The sequence below is a fragment of the Schistocerca serialis genome, chromosome 3 (genome assembly GCF_023864345.2).
Source record: "Schistocerca serialis cubense isolate TAMUIC-IGC-003099 chromosome 3, iqSchSeri2.2, whole genome shotgun sequence".
In the NCBI taxonomy this organism is placed as follows: domain Eukaryota; kingdom Metazoa; phylum Arthropoda; class Insecta; order Orthoptera; family Acrididae; genus Schistocerca; species Schistocerca serialis.
In genome coordinates, this window is record NC_064640.1 from 322,819,271 (window position 1) to 322,834,136 (window position 14,866).

Below are 14,866 nucleotides of genomic sequence, written 5' to 3' on the forward strand. Positions count from 1 at the left end.
ACATTTGTTCGCCTGAGGCGCTGTTGACTAGGCGTCAGCGTCAGTTGATGCTAAGATGGCGACCGCTCAACAGAAAGCTTTTTGTGTTATTGAGTACGGCAGAAGTGAATCGACGACAGTTGTTCAGCGTGCATTTCGAACGAAGTATGGTGTTAAACCTCCTGATAGGTGGTGTATTAAACGTTGGTATAAACAGTTTACAGAGAATGGGTGTTTGTGCAAAGGGAAAAGTTCTGGACGGCCGAGAACGAGTGATGAAAATGTAGCACGCATCCAGCAAGCATTTGTTCGCAGCCCAGGAAAATCGACTCGCAGAGCTAGCAGAGAGCTGCAAATTCCACAGTCAACTGTATGGAGAGTCCTACGAAAAAGGTTAGTTATGAAACCTTATCGTCTGAAATTGGTTCAAGCACTGTCTGCAGCTGATAAGATTAAAAGAATCGATTTCTGTGATTTTAACCTTGCTCAAATGGAAACAGATGAATCTTTTGTTTCAAAGATTGTGTTTAGTAATGAAGCAACTTTCCACACTAACGGGAAAGTCAACCGTCACAATGTCTGTATATGGGGCACTGAGAATCCGCGGGAAACAACTCAGTATGAACGTGACTCGCCTAAGGTGAACGTTTTCTGTGCCATTTCAGCCAATAAAGTTTTTGGTCCCTTTTTCTTCGAAGGTGCTACTGTAACTGGACTACAGTATCTGGAGATGTTAGAGAATTGGCTGTTCCCTCAGCTCGAACAAGAAGCACAACAATTCATATTTCAGCAGGATTGAGCGCCACCACATTGGCACTTATATGTCCATAACTACCTGAACGTCAACTACCCGAGGCGATGGATCGGCTGCCAGGCAGCCCGTGACAGAGCACTTCATCACTGGCCTCCAAGAAGCCCTGATCTTACCCCCTGCGATTTTTTCTTATGGGGGTATGTTAAGGATATGGTGTTTTGGCCACCTCTCCCAGCCACCATTGATGATTTGAAACGAGAAATAACAGCAGCTATCCAAACTGTTACGCCTGATATGCTACAGAGAGTGTGGAATGAGTTGGAGTATCGGGTTGATATTGCTCGAGTGTCTGGAGGGGGCCATATTGAACATCTCTGAACTTGTTTTTGAGTGAAAAAAAACCTTTTTAAATACTCTTTGTAATGACGTATAACAGAAGGTTATATTATGTTTCTTTCATTAAATACACATTTTTAAAGTTGTGGTATTCTTTCTGAATCACCCTGTACAACATGTAACATTACGGAGCGTAACTATGTTGGTGCATGAGAAACAGAGTGCTGTAATCGAGTTTCTAATTGTGGGAAACGTTCGTTCACACTTGTAGCAACCTCTCCTTCAGCATGACAGTGATAAGCCACACGCGAACGCTGCGACATTTGCAACAATCCGACGCCTTGGGTTCACTGTCACTGATGATCCTCCTTATTGTCACGACTTGGACCCATCCGATTTGCATCGTTTCCAAAACTTAAAGAACAACTTCGAGGACTTCACTTTGACAGTGATGAAGCGGTACAGAGGTGAGGTTGTGGCTACGTCAACAAAGTCAAACTGTCTACAGTGACGGTATCAAAAAACATGTTCTCGTTGGGGAGAAATGTGTTCGTTGCAGGGTGATTATGTTGAGAACTATATATGTAGGCAGGAAGAATAGAGATATAGAATTTTAATTAAGTTTGTATTGTTCAAAAAAGGTTTAACAGTTTCACAAAAAATTCGAAGGCATTTTTCCAGCGTGTCCTCATATTTATGTAAATATCCTGTAAAAATGTTTTTGGTGCTTATTCCAGAAAAAAAGCATCGTATTATTATTTTGCGTCACGTAATGTTATCAAAGGCGGTGCAGATGTGGATTACAGAGGAGTTATATCAATTAAGCGCGTATAGTACTTGAAGAATATCGTATTAAAAGAACCTCCGAGAGCTATTATTTACATTAGTTTGAATGGCATCGTTCCTACTTTGGCGTCAAAGCATAAAAAAAGTTATCCTTCGTCACTGATACTGCCATCAGTAGTAAAATCCAGTAATACAGTCATATAAATGCACTACGCCGTTAATTAAGGTTCTTGTGTGTGTGTGTGTGTGTGTGTGTGTGTGTGTGTGTGTTGGACACTAGTAGTGAAGAAAGGTTTATTTCACTATCAGCTCTTGTCGATTCTCAAATGTGGTTTTCCGCACATGTTAACGAGCTGTAAAATACCTTTGACCGTAAAAGCCTGTCAGTATTAAATTTCATGTTTCTCATATTTGATTTAACTTTTACCTGTGACATGGAGACGGTGTTTTCGGGTCTTTCTTCCACCTTCCCAGCCAAATGTTTCTGGAACAGAACTCTGGATACCAGCACAAATACCACACAATTCACCGCCAGCATTATGCACGACGGCCCCAGATATGTGATGTAGTAAACATATGGTTCATTTTTGTTCAGCATACAGTACTCAGACGTTGAATTGTAGTAACCAATGTCATACGTGGCTGTTGACGCCACGATAATCAGCGGCACACCTGTAATTTAAAATCACAATGAATTGCGAGATAAAAAAAGTTTTGAAACATTTACAAAAGACAGCGAAAGAATTATTTAATGATATTAGATACCATTTGTTATCAGTTTTACTGACTTATTTTGCGGTGATGAAAGGTCAGCGACCTTCCATAAGAATGAGAATTTGAAACACTGCATCAGGGGCATGTATAGTGCAAAGACTTTGCTGGAGAACACAGGGAGAAGTCGCTCGAAATATGAGAAGGTAGAGAAGTAGCAGATGCGTTCATCTGGAGACCGTATCACTAATAGTATTTCCTTATTATCCAGAAAGGTCCGCCCCCGGTAGCTGAGTGATGCCAGCACAGTAGCTCAGCGTGTTCAGTCAGAGGGCCGATTGTCCTCTGTCTGAGTGAAGGAATCAACGATCAACTTGAACAGATGTCATGTAGCGTCCGCCCAGACCAAACGACATGACCAATGTCCAACAAATATATATATATATATACACTACTGGCCATTAAAATTGCTACACCACGAAGATGACGTGCTACAGACGTGAAATTTAAGCGACAGGAAAAAGATGCTGTGATATGCAAATGATTAGCTTTTCAGAGCATTCACACAAGTTTGGCGCCGGTGGTGACACCTGCAACGTGCTGACATGAGATAAGTTTCCAATCGATTTCTCATACACAAACAGCAGTTGACCGGCGTTGCCTGGTGAAACGTTGTTGTGATGCCTCGTGTAAGGAGGAGAAATGCGTACCATCATGTTTCCGACTTTGATAAAGGTCGGACTGTAGCCTTTCGCGATTGCGGTTTATCGTATCGCGACATTGCTGCTCGCGTTGTTCGAGATCCAATGACTGTTAGCAGAATACGGAATCGGTGGGTTGAGGAGGGTAATACGGAACGTCGTGCTGGATCCCAACGGCCTCGTATCACTAGCATGACCGTATGTGTAGAAAGGCTATTGAAATTTACAAACACCGTAATAATTTTAACACAAAAGAGGGAGGTGTTAAATTAGATAAAATTTGGATGTCAATATTGCAAGGTAAGAATGAGGATCGATTGCTTTCAGTCGAGAATGTTGGAACTACCAGAGAGAATTTCGTAGCCGACGGCACGTGATAGACTCAGGTGCCCACTACACTGCCCATATATTAGGCGCTTCCTCGAGTTCCGGTTGCAGTTCGCTATTTTACCTCTGAAGATATCTTCCACTTTCGGAGAGGAAACGTTAGAAGAAAATTTTATACATCGATCACAGCCTCTTAGCTCGGAAGTTTTAAATGATGGCATTAAAAGAGAGAGACGGATAAAGACCGAAGCAGTGGGGGCAAAAGAGAGAGGAGACAGCTGATATGAAAAAGAGAGGTGACTGGAAACCAAACATAGATTTGGGGTGTCTCGACAACCCCCCACTCCCCAGACTGGTGAACTTTAACACATAGGAAGAGAGGAGCATGCGTTTTGGACTGAAATTTTATACACGTGGGTATAGGGGAAAAGGTAAGTTTGATCTCCACTATTTTCGAGCTACCGAGGTATAGACGAGAGTGTGGCGGTAGGAAAGGAAGACAAAAGGAGCGGGGTCAGAGGCAGTGGGATATACTATAAATGCAGGAGACAGTGTCAGTGAGGGATAGGAGACCGTGGCAGTGTGAGAGAAAGGCAGATGGAGCCACTGTAAGTGAGAGAGGAGACAGCATCAATGGGAGAGAAAGAAAGAAGTGCGGACAGTGGTAGCGAACGAGAGGAGCCTACATCTCCACCAGTCGCCGGATATGGGTGCCTCATAACCACGTGTAAAAAATTTGTTCAGTTTTCCTAATCCCCTATACCGACGTGTTAAAGGTTATCTGTCTAGGGGAGTATGAAGGCTTAACAACGAAGAGAGACCGGGGAAAAGGATTTGGAATGTTCTGAGTTAAAACAGCCCGAATACATTGGCACGCCAGAATTTTTGGAGAGGAAGACGAAATGAGGGCTGATGCAGTTGGTTCCTCTTTTTCGTCAGAGAAACATATTCGTCTTTTTTGTGTTCCGACAGGAGCGTTTTTCCGCTGGTAGAATTATACTGAACAGACACGGGCAGGGTCTGTGCAAAATATTATTTGAGGTTAGCGAGACTGTTTTAATATTAATTATGTAACACTAGCTTCATGCAGGGTTCATACATAGTATAGTTAAAACTAAAGTATGTTTCAGTCAAAACTCACATTAACTGTTTAATAACTATACCTTTTCCCACATTATCAATAGCCCATAAATATTTCTAGGACTCAGCATTTCCACCAGGGGAGAGAGTCATCTGATAGGGGCCTCGTGGAAATGTTGACTCATAGCATGTCTGTCGAAATCAGTGGAGCCATCGAACAATTTATGTGCACATTGACTGAAGTAAGCTTTATGGTTCATGCACGATTTGTATAACACAGCTCAACCATTGTTTACGTATTGCGTAATTTTATACTTACCCCAGGCGAAGATCATTCTTTTGAGCATGAATCGAATCTCAGACGTAGCGAAAACTGTGATAAGCAACTGATACATGTTAACAGCTTCGACCAACATCCAGGCCAGAGATGTGAGGACAAAGTAGTGCGTTAAGATTGCCACCAGTATGCACACATCCACCAAATGGACATTGTTCTTCACCATCACCAGCAGAAAGGATAAATTCATCAGCAGCAGTGAGACGCACAAGTTCAGCAGTATCTTCCCCGATCTGTCGCGGTTCAGAGACCTGCAGAAAATGTGCACATTCAATGATGACGTCGTACAGGCACACAGTAAGGAAAAAATGAGTCCATGTACGCTGTCTGAGGATAAAGATTACTTGAAAAATCAGTGTTCCCAAATTTGTGTGTGTGTGTGTGCTTTTAGGATTTTGTTACACAATAGCGCGATTGAGGCACATGAAGAAAGTTACATATTATAAGTTTCGAAAGTTTGTCCGTTAGCACGTTAGCAACATTTCTCCCAAATCACTTTAGAAAAGTTGTGAGAATACTTGTGTAGAATCACACATACGTGTTTCGTTCTTTATGTCTCATTAAGGTGTCACAAAAAATCACTCTTAATTCTACGACGGTAGTCTGTGATATTAACTGAGTTTTTACACTGTTTATACAACGCTCAAAGGCTTACGTATTCTCTGTGATTCATTTCGTTGAATCAGTCTAATACCAGCTTTTCATTCAAGTGTTATTAAGAATTAGAACACCGTTATTAGATTCGAAACACACAGAAAATGGTCAAATACTTTTTTTGTCAGCAATCAGCCCATTCTCATAAGGCGTGCTCTCCGTATGTATTGCCACTGTTTTTACCCATTCACTGCAGTTCCCTGAAAGGTTTTTCCTGCTGCTAAATTTAATCTTTACCACTCTGCTACTGCACGAGATGAAACTCGAATCTTAGTATTTTGTTGTTGGTCACAATTTCATCTACTCTTCACAGAAAAGGAGTTTACGCTCGATTTACTCCCTTGTTTGCGCTTTAAGACCCGTTGACTGTGAACCATTAGGGACTGGCTGTTATCTTCGCACTGACAAAAAGCTGGCTGTGGATCTTGTAGGAGCCCGGCGAGTATCCTTTGTAGCGATTTCAAGAAGCTACCGAAAAACTCAAAAAACTCAGCTGACGTAATTTCGGCACGTCCTTTGCTCAATTCAAAGGCAGTGTTTTAAGAACGCGTCATTTTGCCTAGTCAGTGTTACTCTGCTACATCATTCTGTCAAAGGTTTTATTCACTGCTTCGGTTGCATTATACCTATATTTTTCTCCTGACGTAATACAGTGCTAAGGCTATTTGTTTTGTAAGTTACAAAGTTGTTTGTGAACGCAGCTGGGTCCCATTATCGTTAACGCTGATTTTAAGTACTTTCCTTCTTCATTTCGCATGAGTTAATGACTCATATACAGGGTTATTACAAATGATTGAAGCGATTTCACAGCTCTACAATAACTTTATTATTTGAGTTATTTTCACAATGCTTTGCACACACATACAAAAGCTCAAAAAGTTTTTTTTAGGCATTCACAAATGTTCGATATGTGCCCCTTTAGTGATTCGGCAGACATCAAGCCGATAATCAAGTTCCTCCCATACTCGGCGCAGCATGTCCCCATCAATGAGTTCGAAAGCATCGTTGAAGCGAGCTCGCAGTTCTGGCACGTTTATTGGTAGAGGAGGTTTAAACACTGAATCTTTCACATAACCCCACAGAAAGAAATCGCATGGGGTTAAGTCGGGAGAGCGTGGAGACCATGACATGAATTGCTGATCATGATCTCCACCACGACCGCTCCATCGGTTTTCCAATCTCCTGTTTAAGAAATGCCGAACATCATGATGGAAGTGCGGTGGAGCACCATCCTGAAGATGAAGTCAGCGCTGTTGGTCTCCAGTTGTGGCATGAGCAAATTTTCCAGCATGTCCAGATACAAGTGTCCTGTAACGTTTTTTTCGCAGAGGAAAAAGGGTTCGTAAACTTTAAACCGTGATATTGCACAAAACACGTTAACTTTTGGTGAATTGCAAATTTGCTGCACGAATGTGTGAGGATTCTCTACCGCCCAGATTCGCACATTGTGTCTGTTCACTTCACCATTAAGAAAAAATGTTCCTTCGTCACTGAAAACAAGTTTCGCACTGAACGCATCCTCTTCCATGAGCTGTTGCAACCGCGTCGAAAATTCAAAGCGTTTGACTTTGTCATCGGGTGTCAGGGCTTGTAGCAATTGTAAACGGTAAGGCTTCTGCTTTAGCCTTTTCCGTAAGATTTTCCAAACCGTCGGCTGTGGTACGTTTAGCTCCCTGCTTGCTTTATTCGTCGACTTCCGCGGGCTACGCGTGAAACTTGCCCGCACGCGTTCAACCGTTTCTTCGCTCACTGCAGGCCGACCCGTTGATTTCCCCTTACAGAGGCATCCAGAAGCTTTAAACTGCGCATACCATCGCCGGATGGAGTTGGCAGTTGGTGGATCTTTGTTGAACTTCGTCCTGAAGTGTCGTTGCACTGTTATGACTGACTGATGTGAGTGCATTTCAAGCACGACATATGCTTTCTCGGCTCCTGTCGCCATTTTGTCTCACTGCGCTCTCGAGCGCTCTGGCGGCAGAAACCTGAAGTGCGGCTTCAGCCGAACAAAACTTTATGAGTTTTTCTACGTATCTGCAGTGTGTCGTGACCATATGTCAATGAATGGAGCTACAGTGAATTTATGAAATCGCTTCAATCATTTGTAATAGCCCTGTACTATAGAATATCTTTGAATGTATTTCAATGTTTGGCAATGTTGTTTCACGCGAACACCTCATTCTAGGTGCAATTTAAGCCAGTATGTTGCCCCTTGTAGCGTGTTAACCACTCCGCTCACCGTACTTATGTTAAGCTTAGATATACACTGAGGTGACACGCTTACGGCTACACGACGGGAATTAATAGACTTGGAACGCGGAATGATAGTTGGACATTCCATTTTGGAAATCATCAGGGAATTCAATATACCGAGATACACAGTGTCAAGAGTGTGCTAAGAACATCTATTTTAGGCAATACCTCTCATCACGGACAACGCAGTGGCCGAAGGCTGTCACTTACCGACTGTGAGAAGCGGCGTTGCATAGAGTTGTCAGTGCTAACAGGCAAGGAAGACTGCGTGAAATAACTGCGGAAATCAATGTGGGACGTACGACGAACGTATCCGTTAGGACAGGACGGCGAAATGTGGCGTTAATGGGCTATGACAACAGACAACCAACGGGAGTGCCTTTCCTAACAGCACGATATTGCCTGCAGCGCCCCTCCTGGGCTCGTGACCATATCGACTGGACGCTAGATGACTGGAAAACCGTGGCCTGATCAGATGAGTCCCGATTTCAGTTGCTAAGAGTTGAGTGTTAAGGTTCAAGTGAGGAGCAGACCCCACGAAGCCATGGTCCCAAGTTGTCGACAAGGCATTGTGCAAACTGGTGGTGCCTCCATAATGGTGTGAGCTTTGTTTACATGGAATGGAATGGGTTCTTTTGTCCAACTGAACCTATAATTGACTGGAAATGGTTACGTTCGGCAACCTGGAGACCATTTGCAGCCATCCATGGACGTCATGTTCCCAAACAACGATAGAATTTTTATGGATGACAATGCGCCATGTGAACGGGTCACAATTATTCTCCATTGCTTTGAAGAACATGTTGGACAATTCGAAACAATGATTTGGCCACACAGATGGCTCAACATGAATCCCACTGAATGTTTATGAGACATAATAGAGAGGCCAGTTCGTGCACAAAATCCTGTACCGGCAACACTTTGGCAATTATGGACGGATATACCGGCAGCATGGCTCGATGTTTCAGCAGGGGACTTCCATCGACTTGTTGAGTCCATGCCACGTTGAGTTGACGCACTCAGTATAATGCTGACATAATAGATGGAAATGTTTTACAGGATATAGTGTATACCAATGAAGCTAAAAGAAAGGTTTATGGAATGAAAATCAGTACAAAGAAAACAACAGTAATAGCGCTAGGAGGAAATAAAAGTGTAAATATAAAGGTGAATGAGAAATATTAGAACCTATGCAGAGTTTTAAATACCTCGGAAGCAGGAATAAAACCGACTGGAGAAGCACGCAGAAGTGCCGCAGCACGAAGTGGCATGGACTCGACTAATGTCTGAAGACACCCACCCGATAACCCCTAACAATGTGGCCGCACACATAGTTAGAACCTCAAGAGCACCAAGGGACAGAACACACACCACGACCGTCAAACGTGAATTAAGATCCTTAAAACAAAGGGCATCACCTACCTCCGAATTTTCCCAGCCTATCACAGCGGAAGAAGTTGCAGCAGCCTTGTCAAAAATCAAAAGTGGCAAGGCTCCCGGCTTCGATGGCATCCACCCGGAATTCCTACTTCACTGTGGAAAATATACTAGAACATGGCTCGCAAACTTCTTAACAGATATTTTAGAATTGGGTAATATCCCACACCAGCTTAAACGAGCAAAGATTATAGCGATACTAAAGCCAGGCAAACCTAATGACATGCCCCAAAACTACCGCCCTATCGCTCTGCTGACCTGTGTCTATAAGCTGTTGGAACGTATCATCTACAATAGAATAAGCGGAAAAATTCTTGAAGTGGTACCGATTGAACAGGCAGGTTTTCAACCCAACCGCAGTTGCACCGACCAGATCCTCTCCCTAGCAACTCATATAGAGGCGAGCTTTCAGAAAAAACTCAAAACATCAGTAGCCTTTATTGACCTATCAGCCGCTTATGATACTGTTTGGCGACAAGGCCTGATATTTAAGTTGCTGCGGGTCATACCATGTAATAAGCTGGCCAACCTCATTGATAACATGCTCACAGATAGAAGTTTCAGAGCCATAATGGGCGACTTAAAAAGTGACCAAATGAAGCTCAACAATGGTTTACCACAAGGCTCCGTTCTGGCGCCATTGATGTTTAACCTCTACATATCTGACTTACCTGAAACCACTTCTCAAAAATTCGGATATGCCGACGACTGGGCAATAGCTGCAAGAGGCAGATCAATGGAGGCAACGGAAAACACATTAACTGCGGATCTAACAAAGCTGGGAGATTACTTCCGAAGGTGGAGATTACGGCCAAACGCGACAAAAATGGAGGTGACATGCTTTCACCTCGACAATGCCCAAGCAAAAAGAAAGCTCAACGTTCATTTCGAAAACAGGCAGCTAAACCATAATAATTACCCCAGATATCTAGGTGTCACCTTTGACAGAACCCTAACATTCAAGGAACACCTACGTAATACAGCCGCAAAACTTAAAACTCGAAATAATATCATACAGAAGCTATGTGGGACCACGTGGGGCTCTTCCGCGGCTGTACTGAGATCTTCGGCTCTGGGACTTGTCTACACAACAGCAGAATATGCCGCACTGGTATGGCTAAACAGTAAACACACAAGCTTGATCGATGCTCAACTAAACTACACAATGAGGATGATATCAGGAACAATAAAGCCAACGCCTTTACACTGGCTACCTATACTGAGCAACATTCCCCCACCGGACCTGCGCACAGAGAACGCTCTCTTATGCGAGTATGGAAAAGTGCTGAACAACGAGAAATTGCCAATCCATAAGGATGTTCCTGCCCTGGAGATGAACAGATTGCGCTCAAGACACCCCTCTTTAAAAAAGGCAAAAAATACGCATCCTCTCAACCCGGATTATGGCAACCTCTGGAAAATGCGGTGGAGAGAATCTGTGCCCCAAAACCTGCAGAATATGCCATGCATCAATGTCCAACCACCAGGATTCAATTTGCCAAGGAAAATTTGGACGACCCTGAATCGAATTCGGACAAATAACGGCAGATGTGCAGACACCCTCCACAGGTGGGGTAAAATCACCACCCCGAGATGTGACTGCGGTGCGGACCGGCAGACGATTCGTCACATCGTGGAAGATTGCCCTCTGAGACGTTTTGCAGGAGACCCCAATGAGTTTCTGACCGCGACTGAAAGTGCAATAGACTATGTCACAAATCTGGATGTCTGTTTGTGAACTTTTGTTTGTTATATACACTATTTTTAAACACTTTTATATCTACAACTATATGTTACACACTGTGACTACTCTTTATTTCTGTGTCTTATGATTTTTATGTCTTTTCTATACGATGTGTTATATACCATAAGCTAAATAAATAAATGTCTGAAGTAGTGCTGGAGGGAATTGACACCACGAACCCTACAGGGCTGTCCATAAATCCTTAATAGTACAGTGGGTGGAGACCTCTTCTGAGCAGTACGTTGCAAGGCATCCCAGATATGATCAATAATGTTCATTTCATGGGGAGCTTGGTGGCCAGCGGAGGTGTTTAAACTCAGAAGAGTGCTCCTGGAGCCACCCTGTAGCAATTCTGGACGTGTGGGATGTCGCATTGTCATTCTGGAATTGCACAAGTCCGTCGGAATACACAACGGACACGAATGGATGCATGTAACCATACAGGATGCTTAGTCCGTGTCACCTGTCAGAGTCGTATCTAGACGTACAGGGGTCCCATATCACTCCAACTGCACACGCCCCACATCACTACATAGCATCCACAGACTTGAACGGTCCCCTGCTGACATGCAGGGTCCACGGATTCATGAGGTTGTCTCCATACCCATACACGTCCATCTGCTCGTTACAATTCGAAACGAGAGTCGTCCGACCAGGCAACATGTTTCCAGTCACCAACAATTCAATGTCGCTGTTTACGAGCCCAAGCGAGGCGTAAAGCCTTGTGTTCTGTAATCATCAAGGGTACACGAGTGGGACTTGGGCTGCGAAAGCCCATATCGATGACGTTTCGTTGAATGGTTTGCGGGCTGACACTTGTTGGTGATCCAGCATTGAAATCTGCAGCAATTTGCGAAAGGATTGCACTTCTGTCACGTTGAACGATTCTCTTCAGTCATTTACAACTCGCAGACACCATAAATAATATGACAGTTTTCTCCCATCTGGTCAAAAAAGTCGAAAAGCACACTAAAACTGCTGTACAAAGAATGGAAACAGTTAATAGAAGAAAAATCAGCCAATTCAAGAAACTTCCGTCACAGCATAATACCTTTGCACACAGCCATGAAAAACACACACACAAATTCTACCCAAGATTAGTGAACCTCACAGACACACAATTAAGCTATAAAGAAAGACAGCTGTTGGAGAAAGGACTAAAATACAACGTAAATTCAGAAATAGATGAAAATTACTTAGAAAATCTAATTATAGAAGCAGAAAGTGTTTTGACAAGGGAAGATAGGTATGAAAATAGCAGTGTCAACTTTGGATTAACTAGAGAACTAGTAAAAAAAGAAATCCAGAATATAATAACCAGTATGAAAACACAACAACACAACAACAACAAAAACACAGAAGGTGCAACACTCAGAAAACTTAGGAGAAAACTTCAAAATGAAAATGTTATGATTTCAAAAGCAGACAAGGGGAACACAATAGTACTGATAGACAAAGAACAATACATTGGAAAAACACAAGAATTCATCTCACAGAATAACATTACAGAATTAAAATCAGACCCAACAAACAGATTCCAGACAAAAGTAAAAAAACACTCTGAAAAATATTGACATCATACAGGATAACACAGAGAAAAGGAAATTGACACATATCAGTCCCACTGCACCGTTTCTCCGAAGCCAACCAAAAATCTACAAACCGAACCTTCCTGTAAGGCCAACACTGGATTTCAGAAAATCCCCCACTTACAAGCTGGCAGGATACATGTTAAAAGTACTGTCTGAAAGTTTCAAAGTACAAGAAGACAGAACCATTAAAAAAACTACACAGCTAATAAAACAAGTAAAGGACATAAAAATCCCAGACACAGCAAAACTCCTCTCATTTGATATAGAAAACATGTATTCCAACATACCAGTACCAGAAACAATAGAAATTATACATAAGAACCTGAAAACCTATAGGCAACTCCCTGAGGAACAGATTAAGTAAATATGCACACTAATGAAGCTCATAACAGAACAAAATTACTTCCAGTTCAATAATGAATTTTATTTACAAGAAGATGGATTGCCAATGGGGTCCTCAGTTTCAGGAGCCTTAGCAAATATTTTTGTAAACCACATTGAACAGATCATTTTCACAAACATAGTGGCAAAAGAATAGAATATATCATATTTGTTCAAGTATATGGATGAAATCCTCTGCTTAATAGATGAACCACAAACAAAAATTGAAAAACTATAAACTGACATCAACAAGATACATAAAAATATAAAATTCACAATTGAAAGAGAACAGAACAACGAAATTAACTTTCTGGATATAACAATAAAAAAGAAAACAATAAGCATATGTTTGAAATCTACTGTAAACCCACAGCAACGGATAATATCATTCCGCAATCCTCGAACCAAACACACGCACAAAAGCAAGCAGCACTCCGACACATGCTCCATAGACTCAACACAGTACCACTCACCAAAGAAAGCTACCAAAAAGAACTGGACATAATAATGCAGATAGCACAAAATAATGGTTACAGTAATACCACAGTCACAAAGCTAAACAACAAAATTAAAAGTAAAATAAAAGCAGAAAGCTCTAAACCACAGATAACAACACAACAGAACCAAACACGAACACGCAGTCCCATAACAACTACACAGGATAACCAGAAAAATATGAAAGAAAACACAAGATGGCACACAATGACATACAAACACAAACTCACCCATAAAATCACCAACATTTTCAAAAGACAGGGAATAAACGTAGCAAACACAACAGACAATTCTATACAAAAATACCCCCCAAAACTGACAAAAAACAGAGACATATACCAGAAAGCAGGTATATACCAGTTACAATGTAACACTTGTGAAGGCACATACATAGGGCAAACAGGGAGAACATTTGATGTCAGATACAAGGAACACATGAGGGCATGGAAATATGGGACAAACCACTCCACATTTGCAGAACACGTGAGAGAAAACGACCACAGACCAACCACTAGAGAAGATGACATTAGAATAATTAGAATCAACAATAAAAAGCACCTTTTGACCATGCAAGAAAATTACCACATACATAAAACCAAAGCAGAGGGGAAAATCCTGTTAAATGACCAAGTACCCATGCCAAACAATTCATTATTTACACTAATAGGTAAAATAATAGAATAATGTTCCCAAAAAGGATAAATATAAAAACAGTGTTCAATGTAATGATAAGAGAACCCAACATCTTTACGCTCACTCATCCATGACCCCTCCCCAGAATATTGAAACGGAAAGTCAAAACAGCTGTCACCAAAGTTTCAGCCACTCGCTAACAGCTAGTACAACCGCCCCCCCCCCCTCCAAAAAAAAATCGACTCTATCCCCCCCTCTCTCGCTCACTCATACGCACACAGACGGTATAAATAGCATAAACAGAAGTTAGTAACGAACATATACTTCGTTAGGTTGGCGACACATAGGTAAACATACCAAAGACGATGAAACACGTAATGGTGTCGCAATATTTACGCTGTGAAAAGAAGTGTACGACGAAATAGTTGTATCGAGTGACAGAAGAACGATAGTCCACCACAAAAAAGAGCGACAAACATGCTGAACAGTGTGTGGATGGCGAAAACACGAAGAGGTGAATATAGAACAGTGATAAAAGTGATAGTGCGACCTCCAGACCAGGTGCGAGGAAACGCAAATCAGCAAATCGTAAGTAATTACATTTTTTACAAAAAATCGCGAAGTGAACTGTTTGATAATCTATAACTAACAAAACTGTATCATTATAGA

At 42.0% G+C, this 14,866-nt stretch overlaps 1 protein-coding gene across 1 annotated transcript in view; it reads right to left on the minus strand.

Annotated features, from left to right (window-relative positions):
* LOC126470807 (uncharacterized) overlaps window positions 1–14,866 on the minus strand; it is a 495,505-nt gene that overhangs the window by 18,056 nt on the left and 462,583 nt on the right. The window contains exons 19-20 of the mRNA XM_050098819.1: window positions 4,994–5,262; window positions 2,283–2,527 (exon numbers count right to left, since the gene is read on the minus strand). Coding sequence (XP_049954776.1) covers window positions 2,283–2,527; window positions 4,994–5,262 — 514 coding nt within the window. The remainder of the gene's footprint in view (window positions 1–2,282; window positions 2,528–4,993; window positions 5,263–14,866) is intronic.